This window comes from Mauremys mutica, chromosome 1 (assembly GCF_020497125.1).
Source record: "Mauremys mutica isolate MM-2020 ecotype Southern chromosome 1, ASM2049712v1, whole genome shotgun sequence".
In the NCBI taxonomy this organism is placed as follows: Eukaryota; Metazoa; Chordata; order Testudines; family Geoemydidae; genus Mauremys; species Mauremys mutica.
Window position 1 is genome coordinate 98,838,921 of NC_059072.1, and position 22,557 is coordinate 98,861,477.

The 22,557-nt window shown below is 45.9% G+C and overlaps 1 protein-coding gene across 1 annotated transcript in view; it reads right to left on the reverse strand.

The window, feature by feature from the left end:
- The window catches only part of BTBD11 (BTB domain containing 11), a 286,082-nt gene extending 271,157 nt beyond the window's left edge, over positions 1–14,925 (reverse strand). The window contains exon 1 of the mRNA XM_044991926.1: positions 13,661–14,925. Coding sequence (XP_044847861.1) covers positions 13,661–14,624 — 964 coding nt within the window. The 5' untranslated portion in view covers positions 14,625–14,925. The remainder of the gene's footprint in view (positions 1–13,660) is intronic.
- Positions 14,926–22,557: the final 7,632 nt, after the last annotated feature.

The window sequence follows — 22,557 nt, forward strand, 5'->3', positions numbered from 1 at the left end:
AAGCTATTTGTATGATTAAGAGGGACATGATTTGGCCCACAATGTTGCTATAGTATTTTCCATTTTATAGTTAATCTCTTTTAATAAAACAATTCAAGCATCCTGCTTTAACTGCTAGCATGCATTAGGCAGATGGCTTCACTGAACTATCTACAGTGATTTCCAGCTTTTGGATGGAAGAATCCTGCTAAGGAAGTTCACAATTTTTTATCTTATGAAAAGTTTATTTCTTCCCAAGCTCAAAGACTAAACATTTTAAGGCTTCTGGTTACCTTAACTCTAGTTAACTTCCACCATAGAGGGTGTTTGTGAACAATCAACGTGGATTTGTCAAAAACAAGTCAAACCAACCTAATATCCTCCTATGAAAGGGTAACAAGTCTTTGTGGAGGGGGGAGTAGATGTGGTATATCTCAACTTTATTAAGACCTTTGATACCATATCACATGACCCTCTCATAAGCAAACTAGGGAAATATATTCTAGACAAACCTACTATAAAGTGGGTGCACAACTGGTTGTAAAACCATACTCAGAGAGAAGTTATCAGTGGTTCACAGTCAATCTGGAAGAGCACATTGAGTGGGATCCTGCAGGGATCTGTCCTGGGTCCAGTTCTGTTCAATATTTTCATAAATGACTTGAATGATGGCACAGAGAGTACACTTATAAGGTCTGCAGACGATACCAAGCAGAGAGCAGTTTAAAGTGCTTTGGAAGACAGGACTGATCTTGACAGACTGGACAAATGACCTGAAGTAAATAGGATAAGATTCAATAAGGACAACTGCAAAGTACTACACTTTGCACAAACACAAAATGGGAATGACTGCTTAGGAAGTAGTACTGCAGAAAAGGATCTGGGGGTTATAGTGGATCAGAAACTACATATGAGTCAGCAACATAATACTGTTGCAAAAAGAGCAAATATTCTGGGATGTATTAGCCGGAGCGTTGTAAGCAAGACATAAAAATTCATTCTTCTACTCTGCTCAGCACAGATAAGACCTCAAGTAGAGTACTGTGTCCAGTTCTGGACATTACACTTTGGGATAGATGCAGACAAACTGAAGAAAGTCCAGAGGAGAGCAATAAAAATTATTAAAGGTCTAGAAAATATTACTGGTGAGGAAAGATTGACAAAGTTAGGTTTGTTTAGTTTGGAGAAGACTGAGAGGGGACGTAACAGTTTTCAAGTATAGAAGAGTTTGTTATAAATAGGAGAGTGATAAATTGTTCTGCTTATCCACTGAGGACAGGACAAGAAGTAATGCCTTAAACTGCAGCATGAGAGATTTAGGTTAGACGTTAGGAAAAACTTCCTAACTGTCTGTGTAGTTAAGCATTCAAGGTTTTAAAGAATAGGATGGACATACAGGGATGATCTAAATAATACTTAGTCCTGCCTCATTGCAGGAGACTAGACTAGATGACCTACTGAGTCCCTTCCAGTCCTACATTTCTATGATACTATTATTATCTAGATTAAGTACCGCAAGCAATAAAAATATTTTGCACATTATTGGTCTGTTTCGATATTTATCAGCTTGCAGGATTGTTTTCACTAGCCAAACCTAACCAAATGCAAAGGGGAACATTTTGTGAGTATAGTAATATACAGGAATTCTAGATTATAGGTTGATAGCAACATAAAATTATAGCAGGTCCCTAACTAGGGTTTTGTTTTTGTTTGTGTTTTTTGTAATTACTTATAGGTTAAGAGAATCAGATTTTTTTTAAAAGCCATTGTTCTTACTAAGAACAGGCCAGATCACAAAAACGGAATTTTTATTTTTAAAATATAATTTACTCCCCTAAATGTATGCGGCTTGATTATCTTTAATGTTTCCTATATTGGCCAATGAAAATAGGTGAGGCAGTTTCAGTATGGTTTGCATTCCATTTCTAGTCAATTTCACGTCTCAGTTTTTAGCAGAATGTTGCAATCACAACACTGAAAAGAATCCTTTTAATTGGAATTAAAAACAATTTTCATGTCAACATTGTTGTTATTGACCTTGAGTTTTATAAAAGTTTATTTTTACAAAATCTAAGTGTGGGACTAAAATTTGACTAACTGTCCTTTTAATTTATTATTAAATACTGGAGCTAAATCCTGCAGTCCTTGCACAGACAACATTCCCATTGAAGTCAAGGGAAATTTTGCCCAAGTGAGGACTACAGGATAGGGTTCATATACAGTACATTTGGAACATACTGTATGTGAAACTTTAAAGAAAATCTGCTTTAGAGAAGTGAAAAAACAAATAGCCCTAGGAAAATTTTAACAAATATTAACATTTATAACAGTTAATTTATAGACATCAACTGAAATAATAGCTTTTCTTAGAACAAAAATCTAGCTCTTACTACACCTCTACCCCAATATAACATGAATTCAGATATAATGGGGTAAAGCAGTGCTCCGGGGGCAGGGGGCAGGGCTGCGTGCTCCGGCAGATCAAAGCATGTTCGATATAACATGGTTTCACCTATAACACGGTAAGATTTTTTAGCTCCCGAGGACAGTGTTATATCGGGGTAGAGGTGTATTTTCATTCATTCTTTTGAGGCTTGTTGCAAAATAATTCATATGCATGGATGTACAATCTATGCTTCATTAAAGTTATTCATTTCTGTGATATGTTGGAAACTATTGTATGTAATGTTGTAAAAGCTTCCCAGCTTTCTCTGCACTGCTTATTGCAGTCACCCATCTGAGATGAATCTCACTTCTAATGTTCCTCCTTCCTTCCGTTGGAGAACAATTCAGTACCTTCCAGCTGAAGAATTTGTAAGTCTTGCACAGTCTCTCAGATACTTGAAAATACCCCCTCAGTCCCAGAGAAGCAGGAGCATTTAGTCCCTGCTTCCTTCCACACAGATGACTCCATTATCTCTCCCCTTCATTCCTGTGCTTGGTTCCTATTTGCAAGCCTTTGCGTAGTTAAGATCACGGTGCTTGGTTCCATGGCCTAAATACACTCCAACATATCCAAATACAATAACTAAAAGGCACTATACCCAGAACTCCCTACTATCTGGTAAAGGATCGATTAAATTGATAATGGGAGGATTCTCCAGGACCGTTCAAGTTTATTCACTGTAGCTGTTGCTGGGATGTTACCCCACCCTACCCTCCTAGTTACATCTGGGTAAGCAAGGTTTTACAGTAATGGGATTTAAAAGCATAGTAACTTTAAATACCCAAACTCTCTCCCAGTAGGGTGATCAGACAGCAAGTGTGAAAAATCAGGATGAGGGCGAGGAGTAATAGGAGCCTATATAAGAAAAAAAGACCCAAAAATCAGGACTGTCCCTATAAAATTGGGATATGTGGTCACCCTATCTCAAAGGGTTATTTACCTCTCCCCTCTGTTCATGGACAATTTATTCAGATTCTCTGTTCCCTTGAAAGGGTCCTGTGGCCTCCTTCTTTAATTTCCTCTAGAATTCCCTTTTCTCTGCTCATTTAGAGCCCAGTCCTGCTACTATTATGGAAATAAATCCAGTAAAACCAATGGGAATGCTCACACGAGTAAAGTCTTTAGGATCAGACCCTGAATTTGCCAGCCAGTATTCCATCTCCTTCCTGGCTCAGTTACACTAAGAATTACACTAACTCCTAACTGACACTCTCACTTAAAACTTGCAGTACAAATCCTTCATCAGAACTTGTTTTCATACACCAACCACTCGAAGAATAAAGCGTTTGTCTCTTCTGCTTCCATATTTTAGGGTTTTTTTTTAAAAAGTTTAATAGATATTTTCAGTAATTCTTTGACTCAACTGTAAGTACAGAAAAGGTCCAAATTCTGAATTCAGTTATATCCATGGAAGTCTGGACTAATGCCAATGAAGTCAGGGTCAAATTATATAGTCCTTAATCGAACAATACTCCCACTGAGGTCAATTAAGGATGACAGAATTTGGCCCAATGGATTTAATGCAGATTTACTCAGTGTTACCAAAATGGCCCAGGATGTTTAACAAACAGATAGTCTTGACTGAATGAGATTAACACAGTATACTTAACTGGCCCTTTATAGCCCAGAACCTACTTGTCTGAAAGATTCTATTTGCCATTCTGTCACAGAGAGAGAGGAGGTAGATGCTCTCTCTCTGAGTCGCCTCAGCCTTGAAATTTGCTCTGATCCTTATTCCCATCTGAAATTGTCCCCATTTTACAAAAATCAGCTTTTAAATGATATTACAAAGGCTCATTTCTTTTCCCAAGCTGCCAGGTGCTGGGAGAACTCTGGTGGGAGTTTGTAAAGATCTTAAACATGTTTACAACTGCTACGTTATAATATATGCTTGTTATCAGTTGAACAGGGTGTTACTGGAGTAGTCTATTATTATAACTTTTCAAAATGTGTCCAGGAGCGAAGCACAGGTGCAACTTAGTATGGAATGAGTGCATGAATCAAAATAAACTCAAAAGAATAGCAACAGCAGCATGATTGACACCACTCTAATGACAGTGACAAGAAGTCCCACCTCTCTGATTTGTTAAAAGTTAAATTCTGGCCTTGGACATGCATATGTAGCTGCCTCAGAAACCAATGGGAGCCACATGTACATGTCTGAGGATATTTGCCCGGATGATCTTTAAATCAGTGTTGCTAGAATTAGGAAGCCTCTTTAAACACAGGTTTCAGAGTAGCAGCTGTGTTAGTCTGTATCCACAAAAGGAACAGGAATACTTGTGGCACCTTAGAGACTAACAAATTTATTTGAGCATAAGCTTTTGTGGGCTACAGCCCACTTCATCGGATAAATAGAATGGAACATATAGCGAGGAGAGATAGATAGATAGATAGATATACACACACACACACACAGAACATGAAAAGGTGGGAGTTGTCCTACCAACTCTAAGAGACTAATTAATTAAGAGAAAAAAACTTTAGTGATCATCAAGATAGCCCATTACAGACAGTTTGACAGAAGGTGTGAAAATACTTAACATGGGGAAACAGATTTAATGTGTGTAATGGCTCAGCCATTCCCAGTTTCTATTCAAGCCTAAATTGATGGTGTCTAATTTGCATGTTAATTCAAGTTCGGCAGTTTTAAACACACTACCAACAAAACCAAATGTGGACCATGTTACACGCCTTGTTCATAACCCAGAAGCCATTGTGGAAAGGAAATCTAGACCCACCATTTAAGAATTCAAGGATTCCACTCCAAGTGTGTACACACTTCAAAAAACACAATTAAACACCAAGTTAATTCAAAGTGAAATGTTTATTAAAATAAAACTAAAACAAGTCTCCAGCACCTCAGCAAGCTACTACAGTAGGTGTTTGTTATACATCCATTCTACTAAACTGACAAACATACATAATGGCTCCTTGTTTCCAAGCTGCTGTAACGTATACCTCACCTCATTCTACCCATGTGAAAATAAACCAAACCTCTAACTGATTCATTAAATTTCTTCAATAACCTCCTACCCCTAATTTCACAGAAAACTAGTTTTACTTTATAGAAATAATGAGTGACCACACTCCAAATTATGTTTTTCTGAGCCCACAACACAGATTTCTTCATTCTTGGGGGGCGGGGCGGGGTGAGGCAGGGGCGGGAGGGAGGGAAATCATGGCAAATTTAAAGAAATGTAACTATCAAACAAAAATCAAGCAAGCTTGTCCCACTGCTAAAGAATATTTCTTCTAAAGGAATCCATGAAAGACCAGCATAGAAGCAGTTTTCAGATTTGATGCTTCAGCTGATGTACTTCTGTGGAAAATATGCCTTTTCAGATGGTTCAATTGAACACCTCTGTTGAAGTAATAGTACATTTAACCAATTATGCAGACTATATTGAGTTTACTTTTGACTGCATCTATACATTTTAAAAATATCTTGAAATATTTATTGGCTGCATGGTAATTATATTTATAGATTACACATGATAGGCTAAATTAATATCTTTTGGCCGGAAACAGAAAGCAGAAAAAAACAAGGGGAAAAAATATTCTGCACGTGACCGTCTTCCTAATATTCTTTACTCTGTTGAAACCTTCCACATGCAGAGGTGTGCTGTAAAGTGATGTATGGAGAAATGCACTGGTGGTGAGATTGTCAGTTCATTGTGGTGCTGGGACTGGATGTGAGACTATGACCTGGTACTGGTGATGGTGTAAGTGGAAGGAATTTGAAAGGTGCTGAAGCTGGGAAGAGATGAGGAGTGCAAGTAGGTGCTGATGCAAGGTGTGGAGAGCAAGAATGGAGGAAAACAGCACTGGTACTTTCTTTAAGATCAGCCTGCAATCCAAAATGGCTGGATGTTTATTAAAAAATCAGCAGTGATCGAGTTAATGTTGACCTTTACATTGCCATTATTAGAATACGGAGTTACTGCCCTACTGAGATCAATGGGAGCACAGCAGTGGAATTTTTCATACACAGCTGTTAATAAGAAGACATAAGAAAAGTGGGGGTCATACATGATCCCAGTACATATTTCAGCTTCTGAATAGGGAACTCAAGTAGAAGGAAATGTATGGGGGGGAAAGGTAACAGGAGATTATCTGAAACAAGTATAAATAAGTCCAAAAGATGCTGAGTTTTTTTCCTAGCAAATAAGGAGGAGACTACAGCATGGGGGAAAAAAAACTATGATGGTGGAATTGGAATTACAAGAAAAGAGAAAAGAAAAAGGTCTGTTAGTCAAGACTGGTCTTTATCTGTCCCTAAATATTCTGATGTCACATCAGATGGCAGCTCAAATGAAGTTTCGGATTTATTTTTACAATGCACTTACAACCTTAACATCTTAATAGCAATACCAGAAACAATACAACAGAGACAACAAAGTGTTCACAATTAATCCAGATAATAGCTTATTTATATAATATTTAACAAGTTTAGTTAAACTATACAAGTTTACTATTGTCTGTGATCTGCTTTTCAGCCTCCAGAGTTTGCCTAGATTGGGAAAACAGGACAACCTTAGATCAGGGTTGTTAACACACATTAGCCAATCCCATCCTAACCCCAGTTTTTCTTCAATTTGCTGTGTCTTTGCTCTGTATGCAACATTTGGAATATAAAGAAGCCACATAAATGACTGACTTTAATAACTATAAGGAAACAAGGCTTAGCTACATACATACATACATACATGTATTATATATGCACACGATACCTACCCACATTCTACCAGAGCCACAGTGTGCACATGCAGTATCTAGCGACTTCTGCAATAGAAGACAGGGAGACCCACTAGAGGGCTTCTAAACTACTACCCATACCCTATATACACTATACTATACTATAGCCTAAAGCTAATACCAATCCCCAGTTTAGTTCAGATAGAGCCTAGATAATACTGGCCTATTTTTACTCCTCCCTTGAGTTTTCCTATGAAAATGGAAAATAAAAGCCTTGGTTCCTAGGTTGCACAGTAAATGCCTGATCCAAGGCCCATCAAAGTCAGTGACACCCTTTCCCCTGACATCAGAGTCTTTTGGATCTGGCCATAACAGTAGTTCCTTAGTGAAAAAAAAGAAAAAGATTTAACACGTGTGTGCATACTATGACATACAAAATGTGTAATGTTTGATGGAGCTTTTAAATTTGTGTATCAACAGAATCCCAGAGCCCAGATGTAAACTATTTAATTTTCATTCAGCCATTAATTTGAAAGCTCTAGTTGTCCAGAAAAAATACTGAGTAATTCTGAGGTAACTGGGTTGCAATACAGAACTTGAAATGAACTCAGCTGCAGTTGCAACGGGCAGCACATATCTTCCCCAATGGTTCTGTTGTGGGAACCACAGGGTTCCATTTTGTCACCCCTTCTGTAAAATATATGTATTTGAGGCCTGTGGGAGGGTTAGTGAGGAGGCTACAATGTAGTCTACCTCTCCATTCACTCACAAAAGCTCATGCTCCAATACGTCTGTTAGTCTATAAGGTGCCACAGGACTCTCTGCTGCTTTTACAGATCCAGACTAACACGGCTTCCCCTCTGATACCTCTCCATTATTTCTCACCCAGCAATGCACTGCAATGAATGAGCCAGTGTATAAGATCAGGGCTTGTTTGGGTTACGGTAGCTGGCTGAACTCAATCCCGACAAGGCTAGTGGGTTGGAGGAAACAACTGGCAGAAGCAAGTAGAAGAACTGGCAAGGACTATATCAGCCACACTGACTCAAGGGCGAGACCAACATTGGTAGAAGGTTATTTTGTAACACAGATCATGTTAGGACATCTAGGAGCTGCTGAGGATCTAACTATGGTTAAAAATACTGGGCTGGATCCTCAGATGTGGTGAGTAAACACTGGGCACAACTGATTGGGGAATGCCATGAAAGAGTCATTTGTGTGTCTCCAATCCTGAGGGCTCTTTTCCACCACCTCCACCCCTCCTTACAGTTTAAAACAGCCTCATAGCTTGCAACCATTTCATATTCAGTTGCAGACTGATATACAAGCAAGCCTCTTGCAAGAAGAAACATTGGTGTTCTGTGATCTTCACTGGTTGCCTGTCTTGTTTCCAGGTAGAATTTAAGGTGTGGATTTGAACCTATAAAACCCTAAATGATTTGAGACCTGCCTGCCACGGAGACTTCCTCCCTCCTTGAGTGGTACTGCCACAGTTGCAATCAGCAAAGGCACAAAGTCTGGAGTCCCCCAATTCACATGGCTTGGGTCTACTAGTAAGGTGTTCCCCATAAGGGGTCCTTGACTCTGGAATTGGCTTCCATCAGGGTCTGGTGGGCCATTCTATGCATTTGTTACTCCCACCCAGATCAATGCATGTGTAACTGTTGTTCACATGCTACTGACAGTATTACTGGGGCCCCGATTTATGAACCATCCACACACAATATACCCTACATTATCCCCTGGGCATTTGTAGAGGGTAGATTGGAAGAGTGGGGAAAGCATTGTTAGATACCCAACTGTTGTTATGGTTGTAACTCAAGTGGTGAGTACAGAGGAAGGATGGTCTTGTGGTTATGCCATTGAACAGGGACCAAAGGATGTGGCTTCAGAAGTTCTTGGCTCCTACCACAGGCTTGTTGTACAACTTTGGACAAGTCAGTGTGAATCTCTCTGTGCCTCAGTTCCACATCTGTGAAACAGAGATCATATTTCCCTCCCTTACAGAACTACTGTGTGGATTATTTCCTGAAAGATTATGAGACACTTGGATATCAATAAATAAACTAAACAAACCTTTCAGAGGTGGGGGAGGAGAACGTAATAATTTTAGCATTTATAACTAATTGTTATGAAAATGCTCAGAGCTCATAGTGAGCACTTGAAATAAATCAGAAAGAGTATAAAAGAATAGCATAAGCATATAGGGACAAAATCAGAAAGGCTAAGGCACAAAATGAGTTATACCTAGCAAGGGGCATACAAGACGATAGGAAGAGTTTTTTTAAAATAAATTAGGAGCAAAAGAAAAATGAAGGGAAGTGTAGGTCCTCTATTTAGCAGGGAATGAGAGCTAATAACTGGTTTAATACCTATGACATTACAATTTTTATTTTAGGAAGGTATTTGACACAGTTCCACAGGACAATCTCATAACCAAACTAGGGAAATGTGGTCTGAATGAAATTACTATAAAGTGGGTGAAAAACTGGTTGAAAGACTGTACTCAACAAGTATTTATCAGTGGTTTACAGTTAAACTGAGAGAGTATATCTAGTGGGGTCCCAAATGGGCCAGTCCTGAGTCCAGTATTATTCAATGTTTTAATTAATGACTTGGATAAGGGAGTGGAGGGTATGCTTACAAAATCTGCCCATCATCACAAACTCAGAGGGTTTGCAAGCACTTGGAGGACAGCATTAGAATTCAAAATGACAGAGAATTAGTCTCAAATCAACAAGATGAAATTTAATAAAGATAAAAGTGCAAAGTACTTAACTTAGGTAGGAAAAATTAAAACGCATAGCTACAAAATGGAGAATAACTACTTAGGTGGTAGTACAGCTGCAAAGGATCTGGGGGTTACAGCAGATCACAAATTAAATATGAGTGAAAAATGTGGTGCAGTTGTAGAAAAGGCTAATATTCTGAGGTGTCTTAACAGGAGTGTTGTATGTAATACACAGGAGGTAATTGTCCCACTATTCGGCACTGATGAGGCCTTAGCTGCAGTACTGTGTCCAATTCTGGGCACTACACTTTAGGGAAAATGTGGATAAATTGGATTGAGTCCAGAGGAGAGCAACAAAAATAATAAAAGATTTAGAAAGCCTGATCTATGAGGAAAGGTTAAGACTAAACATGCCCAGTTTTTTTGAGAAAAAGACGACCAAGCAGGGACCTAATAACAATCTTCAAATATGTTAAGAGCTGTTATAGAGGCCAGTGATCAGTTTTTCTCCATGTCCACTAAAGATAAAACAAGTAATGGGCCTAATCTGCATCAACGGGGATGTAGGTTAGATATTAGGAAAAACTTGGTAACTATAAAGGTAGTTAAGTTCTGAAACAGGCTTCCAAGGGAGGTTGTGGAATCCCCATTATTGGAGGTTTTTAAGAACAGGTTGGACAAACACCTGCCAGGGATGGTCTAGGTTTACTTGGTCCTGCCTCAGCACAGGGGGCTGGACTTGGTCTCCCAAGGTCTCTTTGAGTCCTACATTTCTATGATTCTATGAAAATAAAAGATATCCTATATCACCATGGGGCCTGATTCTGCATACCTTGCACAAAATCTCCACTAAATATAAGCTAGTATACCAAACTGTAAACTATAAAACTATAAAGAACTCAGTCATTTACATGTAGAGGACGAAGATGCGAGGGATGGAGCCTAGAGGAAGAGGCAAAGTTATGATGAACTAGCTAGGATCAGACCATAACATCTTTACTCAGGCAAAGTTCCAACTGATGGCAGAGAGTTTTGCTTGACTCAGGTATTGCTAGGTAAAGCAACAAACAAAATGGAGAGGGAAAAACTCAAGAAGTCTCTGAAAATGAGATGAATGAGGGTCATGAATTAAGTTAATTTAAATCCACAGAGGTGCTACAATGGGAGTTACAAAATGAAAGACTCAACACAGGTCTGTAGGAACAGCACTGCAATGTCAGAAATGAAAAATGGTGCCATCTGAAATGTACAGGCACAATAATGTGACTAAAGGAAAAAACATGGCACTAACACCATTAAAGAGAACACATGCATGCACACACAAACTGTTAAAATAAAGCATAAGGATCATGAGAGACAACCCATTAACAGCAAAGAAATTCTGATTTAAGGCTAAATAAAGCTCTTGGGGCAGATCAGTTTGCGGAGGTGGTCATAGCTCCATAATGGAAAGCTGACACAGATGCAGATATGACAATTTACACCCGCTGGGGATCTACCCCCTTGTTTTGCCTCTGTATTGCATCCCTCTAGATCCTTTCTGGGAGAAAGGATGTCTCAAAACAGGTAATCATGCATAAAGCAATGGTTGGGCTACAGTATCTTAGAGTTAAATTATATACATGACAGAAGCTGAACTCAGTTTCTTGTTTTCAAAACAGTATTTTACATCTCAGCTGTATACATATTTTCCTTTAGGTTGAGAGAGAGAGAGAGAGTAAAAGAGAAAAACAATTTCAGTTTGAGTCCACTAAACATATCATAGGTTTGTTGCATTTTCCCTAAACCTATGAATGTAGGTTAGCTGGCAATAGAAGAAATTTCAATTCCGGGGACCGGGGTTTTATTAAATGAGAGATAAACCATTAAAACGTTGGACACCTCTTAAAAAAAATCCCCAGGAAGTTGATGCATCATTGTGTTGCATCTATGTCAAGCTTTCGGTAAACAAGCAGCAACATGAATGAAATCTGCCCAGAAAGACTGCATCTGAGCTCCAACCACGCAGTCTCTGGCCAAACCACCGCATATGAAATAAAGTTTTATTTCATTTTCGAGTGTTCAGTTACGCTTGTACCATTTCCTGTGGAAAATTGAAGCTTTCAAGTGTGTGTCTATAACTCAAGCGTTGCTGAAACCCAACCATTTTGAGAAGCCCCTAAAAAAAAACAAAAAAACAGACCCACCCCCCCAAACACACGATCCGTTCAATCAACCCATCAGTCGTGATGCCAGAAAGTTCATTAGGGATGTGACTGTAAATAATGCCCCAAATGCCACTAAGACCCTCTTCCCACCCCCTCCCCCGACTCCATTGTGCTGGCGACAGGCTGCTGCAGAATCACATACATCCATACAGTACCGTAGCGCTGAACCCCCAAGAAAGCAACACGAGGTGTCTGACAGCTTCCCCCCACACCCCTTAATGAGATCGGCCGCGCATTTTTTGTGATGCAGAAGGACCTGTTCCTCTTCCACCCCCACACCTCTCTCCCCCCCCAGCTCTGTAGGACTGAAGCCTTAGCCCGCCGCAGACACTTGCGGCATGGTACTCCATACAGATGGCCGGGGGAGGGGGAGGAATTGATGCACGACGAAGGGTCTTTCTAGCCCTGATTTACAGTCTCCTCGTGTCCCGCTAAAATTCTGTGTTCAAGGTGAAAACGGTTTGACACCAAATGTACATGGGGTAAACGCCGATCCGACACAATAGGGTGGAAAACGCCTCCAGCTCGATCTGCACAAGGCGCAGCAAGCGGGAGGGCAGCAGCCGGTGCGGGTTAATTACCAACAGCCTCACCCCGAGTGCGCAATCCTCCGGCGGGCGCACTTTGCCGACGCGAGTTGAGCCCCTCAGGGCTGCAGGATGGGGCTCAGCTACCCTGCAAAGCGCAGCCATCTGCGCTTCCTAGATGGGGGGGGGTCGGCTCTCTACGCCCCCCCAAGGGCCAGATCCTGGGAGATGCTGAGCATCTGCAGCTCCCATTCACTACAGGTGCTCAGCCCTTCCCGAGAGGGAGTCCTGGCTTCCCGGATCAGCCTTCCCACTCCGGATGCGCAAAACTGCGGCTCCCAAAGCCTGAGCGCAAAGTGTGGGGGTCTGGGCGCAGGGAGGGATTTTTGGCTGGCTGGCTACAACTGATACTTCATCCAAATTAAAAAAAAAGAAAAGTGTCAAAATGCACAACATTCACGCGCATTTGGGTCTGGGTTTCCCTGCAATAATCTCCACATACTCTGCTCCCAGCGCAAAGTTTGAGGGGCACAAGAACGACCTAAGTGGCCAGGCCCCCCCCCCCCTGCTGGTATCCCAGGTGGTCACAGACTATAACCCTCCTTCCCCCTCCCGCTGCACTGACACCGAGCGGGCTGCATACCGTACCCGCCACCCACCTGCCCCTGGCCCCACAGGTGGGCACACGGGGAAGGCTGCACACCATGACCCCCTCACCCCTGGCCTCTCAGAGGAGCTCACGGGGAGGGCTGCAGCCCCTACCCCCCCTCCCCCGCCCCCGAGAGGGCACGTGGGGAGGGGGCAGCCCCCAACGCCCCCCCCACCCCCGGCCCCGGCCCCACAGGAGGGGGCAGCCCCCACCCCCGGCCCCACAGGAGGGGGCAGCCCCCAACGCCCCCCCCACCCCCGGCCCCACAGGAGGGGGCAGCCCCCAACGCCCCCCCCCACCCCCGGCCCCACAGGAGGGGGCAGCCCCCAACGCCCCCCCCACCCCCGGCCCCACAGGAGGGGGCAGCCCCCAACGCCCCCCCCCACCCCCGGCCCCACAGGTGGGCCCGGCCCGCGCACTCACCGCTGGCGTTCTTCCCGCAGATGAGGTGCTGGTAGGGCTGCAGCAAGCCCCACAGCTCCGCGTCGTTGTTGACCGTCTGCTCCAGAGACTCCACCGTAAACTTGGGCGCTTCGCCGCCGCTGCTCTCCTTGTCCTTCTCCGCGCCAGCGGCGGCGACCGAGCCCGAGCCCGAGCCCCGGTTGGGGTGCGGGTGGGCCGAGGCGCTGCCCCCCGCCATCACCCGCCCGTAGATGTCTCGGAAGAGGTTCTCCAGGCAGGCGGTCAGGTAGATGGCGGCGTGCTCGTGGATGCGCACGGCCACCCGGCTGTCCACCATCCAGCGGTAGAACTTGCCCACCGAGAAGGTGAGCCCGCAGCGGGTGGATTTGCCCCGGCTGAAGCGGTCCCCGCCGCTGCTGCTCATGTTGTAGAGGGAGAGGGCGCCCAGGGCGGCCGCCGTGCAGCTGGAGGCCAGCGTCCAGTCCAGGACGATCTCCATGGCGCTCTGGATCTCGTACTTGGTGCATTTGGCAAACCGCAGGCTCAGCCGCTGAGCCTCCTTGGCGATCCGGATCAGCGCCCGGCTGACCAAGGTGGAGAGCTTGGCCAGGGCATCTCTGGCGGGGGTGGCCGCCGGGCCGCGGGGCTCCCTGTGCCGCAGCAGGAGCAGCGCCTCCACCTCCTCCAGAGTCCAGGGAACCTCCTCAAGGTCAGGCAGCAGCCTGGAGCACTGCTGCCCCGAGCAGTCCAGCACCTCGGAGTCTTCCACTAGGACCGTGTTGACAGTGTCAAAGCTGTTGTGCCTACTGTGCATGGAGTCAGCTAGATGCTGCCAGCAGTTTCCTCCATAGGGGTAAGCCGGGTGGGAATCCGAACAGCACAGGGACAAGTTGGAGGACCGGACTGAGTCCGCAGCACCACCATAACCAGAATCCAGGGTCAAATCTTCCAGCGTCCTCACCACTGTCTTACCTCGCCTTGCCATAGCTGCACTTCATGCTGCACCCGCAGGAAACCAGAGGGGGAATGGAAAGACAAGACAGAGCCCACTCGCCACTTGGCTGCGCCTCCCAAAGCCTCTTCCCGGCCCACGCGCCGGCTCAGCTCCGCGGAGGGGCTCGGCAGCCCCGCTCCCAGCCGGGCGGCGGAAGAACACCGGAAAAATAAAAGTGTTTAAATGTTCCCGTCTCCCCGCCGCCGCCGCCAGCCTCCCGCGCCGATCCCTGCACTGCACTAGCGGGCAGCCCTACACCGCAAAACCCAGCCAGCCGGAGAAGGGAGTGGGGAAGAGGCGGGCCTATGTAAAACAGCTCGGGAACGAGCCAATAGCATTGGAATATGCTAATTATATCGCCACTTCCCCCTTCTCTTCCCCCCCGCCCCCCCGCAGAAGTGGGGGAGTGGAGCGTCACTCTTTGGAATTCAGGGAGAGTCAAGCCCCAGACCCCAGACAGCCCCGGGCCTGTTACCAGGACCCGGGGGGTGGGGTTGGGTTTTTGGGTTTTGTTTTTGTCTCGCTCTCTCTGCTCATTTGTTTTTGTTGAACTTTGCTGTTGAAGCAGAACTCTCAGGAGCCATGTAGCGTCTCCAAAACAGAGGCGGCTGAAAGCTCCAGGGCTGGGTAGTGATTTGTGTGGTTAAGAATAACCTAAATCTCAGGCTTGTGTCCTTAGCAGGTAGCAGAAATTAGAAGCCAGCCTAGAGCAGATCCAGCAGCTGCAAATTCTTGTAAGAGGATAGTCTGCTCCAGTGGTTCCCCGCCCCTGCTGCCCTACGCAGCCCCACCCCCCGGGCTGGGCTGTGTGGGACCCAGGCCTCCGCGGGTTGGGCTGGGTCGCTCCACTTCCTGCCGCCCGGTGAGTGCAGGGCAGCCCGGCCCACCCCGCACTCAGGGGGCGGCGGGAAGTGGAGTGACCCGGCCCCAGCCCGCTCCGCTCTGCTCCCCTGGCTCCTAGCCTTAGGGAACAGGGGGGAACCGCCCCCCAGCACTCACCCGGCGGCGCGGCTGGGGCCAGGTCGCTCCACTTACCGCCGCCGGTGAGTGCAGACCCGCCCCCTGCTGCAGTCCTCGGGGGAGCAGGGCGGGGGCTTTGGGGAAGGGGTGGAGTGGGGGCGGAGCAGGGGCTGGAGCAGCAGGCAGCTGGGCAGGGTAAGGAGGGCCCTGACTGGGCGCATACCCACAGATACTTCAGGGGTTTGTGACTGCACCTATGCCAGTGAACTGCCTGCCTCCCTCCCATTTAATTACCTGCGCAACAAGCACTATTACAGGTTAGAGCATGCACAGCTGATTGTGGGTGGTGTGAGAGACACATACCTGACTACAGTGGGAAATTGTAAAGCCTGATATTTTCCTCTCAGCTCATCACAGAACCCCCGTGTAAGTTCCTCTCCCCCATCATTACAAAAATCATTTTTTCTTTAAGATTAAGGAACAAATCATTTACATGAGTATAGACAACTGCTGAGCTCAGGAACTATTCTGTTTGGCTCCTGCCAAGGCAAGATACACCTCTCTATTCTTCCTTTGTTAGGCCTTGTCTACACTACAGGACTATTTCGAATCTACTTAATTCGAATTTGTGGATTCGACCTTATGAAGTCGAATTTGTGTATCCATACTAAATACACTAATTCGAACTTCTGAGTCCACATTCACGGGGCCCGCGTTGACTTTCGAAGCGGTGCACTGTGGGAAGCTATCCCACAGTTCCCGCAGTCCCCGCTGCCCATTTGAATTCTGGGATTTCCCCCCAATGCATGCTGGGGGAAAAAATGTGTCGAGGGTGGTTTTGGGTAACTGTCGTCATTGAACCGTCTATCACGCCCTCACTCCCTCCCTCCCTGAAAGCGCCTGCGGGCAATCTGTTCGTGCACTTTTCTGGTCAGTGACAGCGTGGACGCCACAGCACTGCAAGCATGGAGCCCGCTGCAATCCTCGCCGTTTTCTCCTCCTCGCACTTTATCGTCCACCTCTTCCACATTCAGCTGCTGAGAAATTGGGCTACTTTTCAATGGTTCTGCAAGCACTGGGGGACCATAGGGGCCTTTTTACCAACATGAACGTCGTATGGCCGGGCAAGGTTCCTGATGCGTGTGTTCTCAGGAACTGTGGGCTGCTCAGACGCCTGCTGGAAGGTAGTTTCTTCCCATACCACGAAATAACTGTTGTGGATGTGCATTTGCCTATAGTGATCCTCGGTGACCCAGCCTGCCCGCTAATGCACTTGCTCATGAAGCCCTATACAGGCGCCTGGGACAGCGACAAGGAACTCTTTAAATACCAGCGAGCAGCGTGACCTGTGACTGTTCAGTTTCTTTACAGAGAAGCTGAACCTGCCCCTGTTTCTTTACCCAGTTACTGTTGACTCTCCTCTTCGGTTAAATACCCCGTTCTCCCCGTTTCCTCCACTTCCAAGACACGTGTAAAAATAAAATACATGTCACACTGTTACTGAGGAGAGGTTTCTTTATTCATGACTTTTCGTTAAAGGGTCGAAACTGGAACACAGACTGCGGTGGGTAGGGTGTGCGCTGATGTAAAGACCGCCTCTAAACTCAAGGAATGACAGGCTCCTGCTCCTACAGCGGTCCGCATTGCCGGACTGCTTGTTTCAACGGAGCCTGCCATCCCTCCTTTTTGGGATTCTGTGTGCGGGGGGCTATGTGGCCTTGTGGCGGAGGAGGACGGATACAGATTCCTCTGCTGCACGACAAGGACCGCTGTATAAGATCTGTACCCGCCCTCCCCCGCTAAAAAGTCACATCCCCACCGCCCACACAGAACCTGGAAATCACCTCCCATACCGACCACGGTGCCTGCTGACTGCACTGTGTGTGTTACCCGCTGCTGATCCGGCCCCCGTGTCTGTACCCTGCGAAAGGTGCCTGTCCTATGCAATTAGCAACGCACTTCCCCACGCACCCCATTCAAACAGTCTTCAGTGAGGAAACATGACGGAAACAGTACTTAACAGCAAAGTATTTTTATTACTTAAGTACACAGTTATGGGATGGGACTGGGATTGGGACTTGTTTGAGTCTGGAAGGGAAGGACTTATGCAAACGTAGGGTATGAGAGCTTTTGGTTACTTGAGCACTCTGCTGGGGTGCAGTGACAGTATTCACAGCCCAGGGCGGGCATCCTCCTGGTTATTTAGGGTGAGGGGGGTATGTGACTTTGTGGCGGGGGAGGGCGGTTGCAGAGATACTGCCGGGGGCTCTGTCCTGCAGCGGTCCTGCAGAACATACACAAGTCGCCGGAGCGTGTCCGTTTGCTCCCTCAGTAGTACAAGCATTGCTTGACTCGCCTGCTTGTGTTCCTCACGCCACCTCTCCTCCCATTCGCTGTGTGAGCGCTGGTACAGAGAGACTTTCTCCCTCCACTGCCTCTGCTGGTCCGCCTCGGCTAGGTAGCAGCCCACACATTCATCGAAAATCGTGTCCCTTGTCTTTTTCTTTCGCCGCCTAATCTTCGCCACCCTCTGCGAGGGGGATGCTGTGGAAGGTCTGGAGACAGTGGAAGCTGTGAGATGGGAAACAGTTAGTTAATTCCTTGCAATGATACTTTTTTGCGAACAATTAACTGAGTCTAGGCTGTCTCTGTGAATTTTTTGTTGAGACCCCTGTGCCTGCTGTTGCACAAATCATTTGCGCGGTGGATTCTGGGTAAATGTCGCCAGTCATTCCTTCCTCCGGGAAAGCAAGGCAGACAATCTTTTCGATCACGTTTTCCATGAAATGCCCTGGCACACGCCATAGCGTGGCAACAATGGACCCTATTTTGCCTTTTGTGTATGTCACCGTATGTGTACTGTATGCCGCTGACAGAGGCGGACCAGCAGCGCTACACAGCAGCATGCTTATGCTTTTGCATGACAGCAGCGATGGTTACCAGGCATACTGCACCGTCTACCATACCATGAACTGGTAAGAAGACGGTAATAAGATGGTCATGGTTACCTGTCCTTTTGCACTGCGCCATTTGGTGCTGTCATAAGTGCCCCTGGTCGATCAGCCAGGGGCGCAAAAGCAAAATTTGGGAATGACTCCCCGAGTCAATCCCTCCTTTTTGGGTATCTAAAAATAGAATCAGTCCTGCCTAGATTATGTGCAAGTGTACTAGAGAACCACTGTATCATACAACCAGAGACCACAGCTGCTCTCTGTCCAATCCTGCATAAATTTTGAGCTGAACGCTATTCACAGGGTGTGCTCCTGAAACAACCCCAGCTGTTCATTCCGTTCTTCCCCCAGCCTTCCTGGGTTCCAATACCATTGTCCCCCCACTTGTGTGATGATGAAGTAATATAGAATGCATGAATAAGACACAGGTAGTCGTTTGTGAGAAATGAGTGGAAGGAAGCCTCCAGCTGCAATGATAGTCCAGAGATGACATTAAGGGGTGTGGAGGAGGGAGCCACTCATCCCTCTGCTAGTCCAGGGGCAATTGAATCTTTTCTTTACAATGAAGGGTGGGGGCTGATGGATCTCAGCCCCCTGTTGCAATGATGAGGACGGTTACCAGCCATACTGCACCATCTACCATGAAAAATTAGCAACAGGCGGCCTTGACCGACCGGTCCCAAGCAAGTTGGTACGGTTGTCATGGTTACCAGCCCTTTTGCACTGCCCCATGTGCCAATAGGCTGATGAGGATGGATTTCCATCGTTTTGTACCATCAGCCATCCATAGCGTGGGGGGAGCAAGGATGTTGGTGTTGAGTGCTGCACCATCGCGTCTATCTGCAGCATTCAGTACAGATACGGTGACATGTAAAAGAGTCAACAGAGGATTGTTTTCCCTTTAACTTCTGGGGGTCGGGGGGGTGCGTAAATTGCCGAGCTATGCCCCGACCCACCGCGGACACTGTGTTTGACCCTAGAAGCATTTGGAGATCAGCCAAGAATGCAAATGCTTTTCGGAGACAGCAGGAACTGTGGGATACCTTGCGTCCTCGTTCCCCCCTCCCTCCATGAGCGTCCATTTGATTCTTTGGCTTTCCGTTACGCTCGTCACGCAGCTGCGTGCTGAGTCTGTGCTATGCCGTCTGTCCGTTTATTTATTAAAAATACTTTGGACCAGGCGTAACGTAACATTTCTTCCCCTACTTAGATGCAGGAGTCTCCGAGCGAGATCACCGTGAGGACAGGCACTGAAGGAGATAGAGAGCGCATGCTGCGTGAAATCTAGCACGAACCATGGACCTATGCAGCCGTGCTCTGGGAGGCAGTGCTCCCTGAATACCGCATGAAAGCCTCGCGCGCAAAAGTGTGCTATCACGGAGCACCCAATAAGGCAGCTCTCCCCAGGAACCTCCTGCTGATGCTTATCGATTAACGGCAGGAGAGCTTCGTGGCGTTCTCCCAGGAGGATTTCTGTTCTATCACCATATATACAGAGACCTCCTTTTCACACACTTCAGGTTCCTGTTATATTAAGAATAAAAGTTAACATGGTTAAAGCACTTACCGACTGCTCCTACCCCTGATTCAGGATCCGGGTTCCTGGCCGGGGAGGGTTGGTAGGGGATCTCCGTGACGGTGATGAAGAGATCCTGGCTGTCGCGGAAACCAGCGTTGTAAGTGCTATCGCCTGCCTCGTCCTCCACAAACCCTTCCTCATCTTCCCCGTCCGTGAACATCGTCGAGGAACTGTCCGTCGACACTGTCCCATCATCAGAGTCCATGGTCACTGGTGGGGCAGTGGTGGCAGGCTCTGTAGCGTCCGTTGGCCACTTTGATTTTTTGGTAGCCTTGTCTGGGGTCCTTGATTTTCACGCGGCGCTGCGTTGCATGACGGCTGTATCCTCTGTCTGTATCATGGCTTTGGAGACCTTCTCGTAGGTCTTTGCATTCCGTTCGTTGGAGCGCAGCTCCGAAAGCACAGACTCCTCGCCCCACACACCGATCAGATCGAAGAGTTCCCGGTCAGTCTATGCCAGGTCCCTCTTTCTATTCAGAGATTACATGAACTCCTCTGCTGGAGAGCTCTGCATTGCTGCCGGTGCTGCGGAGCTCGCCCCGATGTGCAACCAGAACGTCAGATTCAAACTGCCCAGACAGGAAAATGAATTCAAATTTTCGCGGGTCATTTCCTGTGTGGCTGGGCAGAGAATCCAAGCTCGGGCTGCTGTCCAGAGCGTCAACAGAGTGGTGCAGTGTGGGATAGCTCCCGGAGCTACTAAGTTCGATTTCCATCCACACCTAGCCTAATTCGAACTAGCCATGTCGAATTTAGCGTTACTCCACCTGCCGGGGTGGAGTACCAAATTCGAACTAAAGAGCCCTCTAGTTCGAATTAAATGGCTTCCTGGTGTGGACGGTTGAGCGGTTAGTTCGAATTAACGCTGCTAAATTCGAATTAAAGTCCTAGTGTAGACCAGGCCTTAGTCAATGTCACTCAGTCTTATGCTTGTGCATTGCCGGCATGGCAGTTGCAGCACCCATGGTGGAGGCAATACTAAGAGACCTAAGATTTTAGAGACAGTTCTGAGAAGTTCCCTAAAGCCCAAGAGACCTAAGATTGGGCACGAGTAGTTCTGTTAACAGGGTTATCTGCATGCTTTAAGTTAAGCATGAGTTCAAACCCTTTCGATCAGGACTTCAGTATGTGTGTCTTTTGAAGAGAAAAAAAGTAGCAAGGGGGAAGTATAAAACAGTTTTTTATTGAACCTGTTAGCATTATCTCCCAAACAGATTAAATGGATTCTCTCTCCTTCATTTTTCTCACATTCTTTTTATGCCAATGGTTTGCTAAATTTTCCAAAAACAAAATAAAGCCACGGGGCAAAAAAAAGTAGAGAAACTTGATTTAGAACTAAGCAAACTGCCATGTAGTAGTAGCAGGCATAGTTTTAATTTGGAAAGACAATCTCCAAATAATTAAAAAGTATTCTGAAACCCCTAGAAACTCTTAAAATTAACCCCCAAAGAATGAGGCAGAATTTGAAAAGTGAGACTCTTATTAACGTTGGTGAGAGTTTCACATGCACAGCTAAAAATTCCCGGACAGTTCATGAACAACTTATGCCTAGTGGAGTATATATTAATCTTTATGTGCTGAGTGTTATTGCTAATGGGAGTTGCATGGCAAAGGGCTCATGCAACAAACAGAATATACTCCTAAGTGTACACTTCTGTTCTGCAGAAATGTTATATTGCTTTAATCGTAAAACACCAGCAAACATCTATCCCTTTAAGTATAAAAGGCTAGCAAACATTTCTTCACCCTGACTTCAGTGTAGTCAGTCAAAATTCTTCAGCAGACAAGGCCAGTCAAGTAAGAGATTTACCCTCTCAAGGGAGCAAAAACTGGTAGGCCTTCAACATAAACTTCCTAAAGAAAAGGCATGAACACAACTACAAGGAGAAGGTAGACTAGTTGGGGTAAGTATGACATCCCTGAAAACACCTAGAGGGATTTAGACTATGACTTAAGGGAGGTACAGTAAGAAAACCAAAAGATATCTTGACAGCATTTTCAACTTTGAAACAGGAAATGTCAGGCAGAATAGATCTGCAAAAGACATCCTAAAAGCCACAGAACTCACACAGTAGCCATAATGAATAAGCAGAGGATGGGGGAGCTCTGGATTAGAGTGAAAACCACGCTGAAGAGAGAAAGGGCTAACGTGGTGCCCATCTTTAAAAAGCTGAAAAAGGAGGAGCTGGAGAACTATAGACCAGTCAGCCTGACCTTGATACCTGGGAAGCTACTAGAGCAATAGATAAAACATTCAATTTGCTAATACCTGGAGGATAATGGGTGATCACTAGCAACCGGAATGGATTTACTAAGAACAAATCATGCCAAACCTTCTTTGACAAGGTAACTGGTTTGGTGGATAGGGGTAATGTGGTGGACATAATATACCTGCACTTTAGCAAGGCTTTTGACACAGTCCCACATGCCAGTC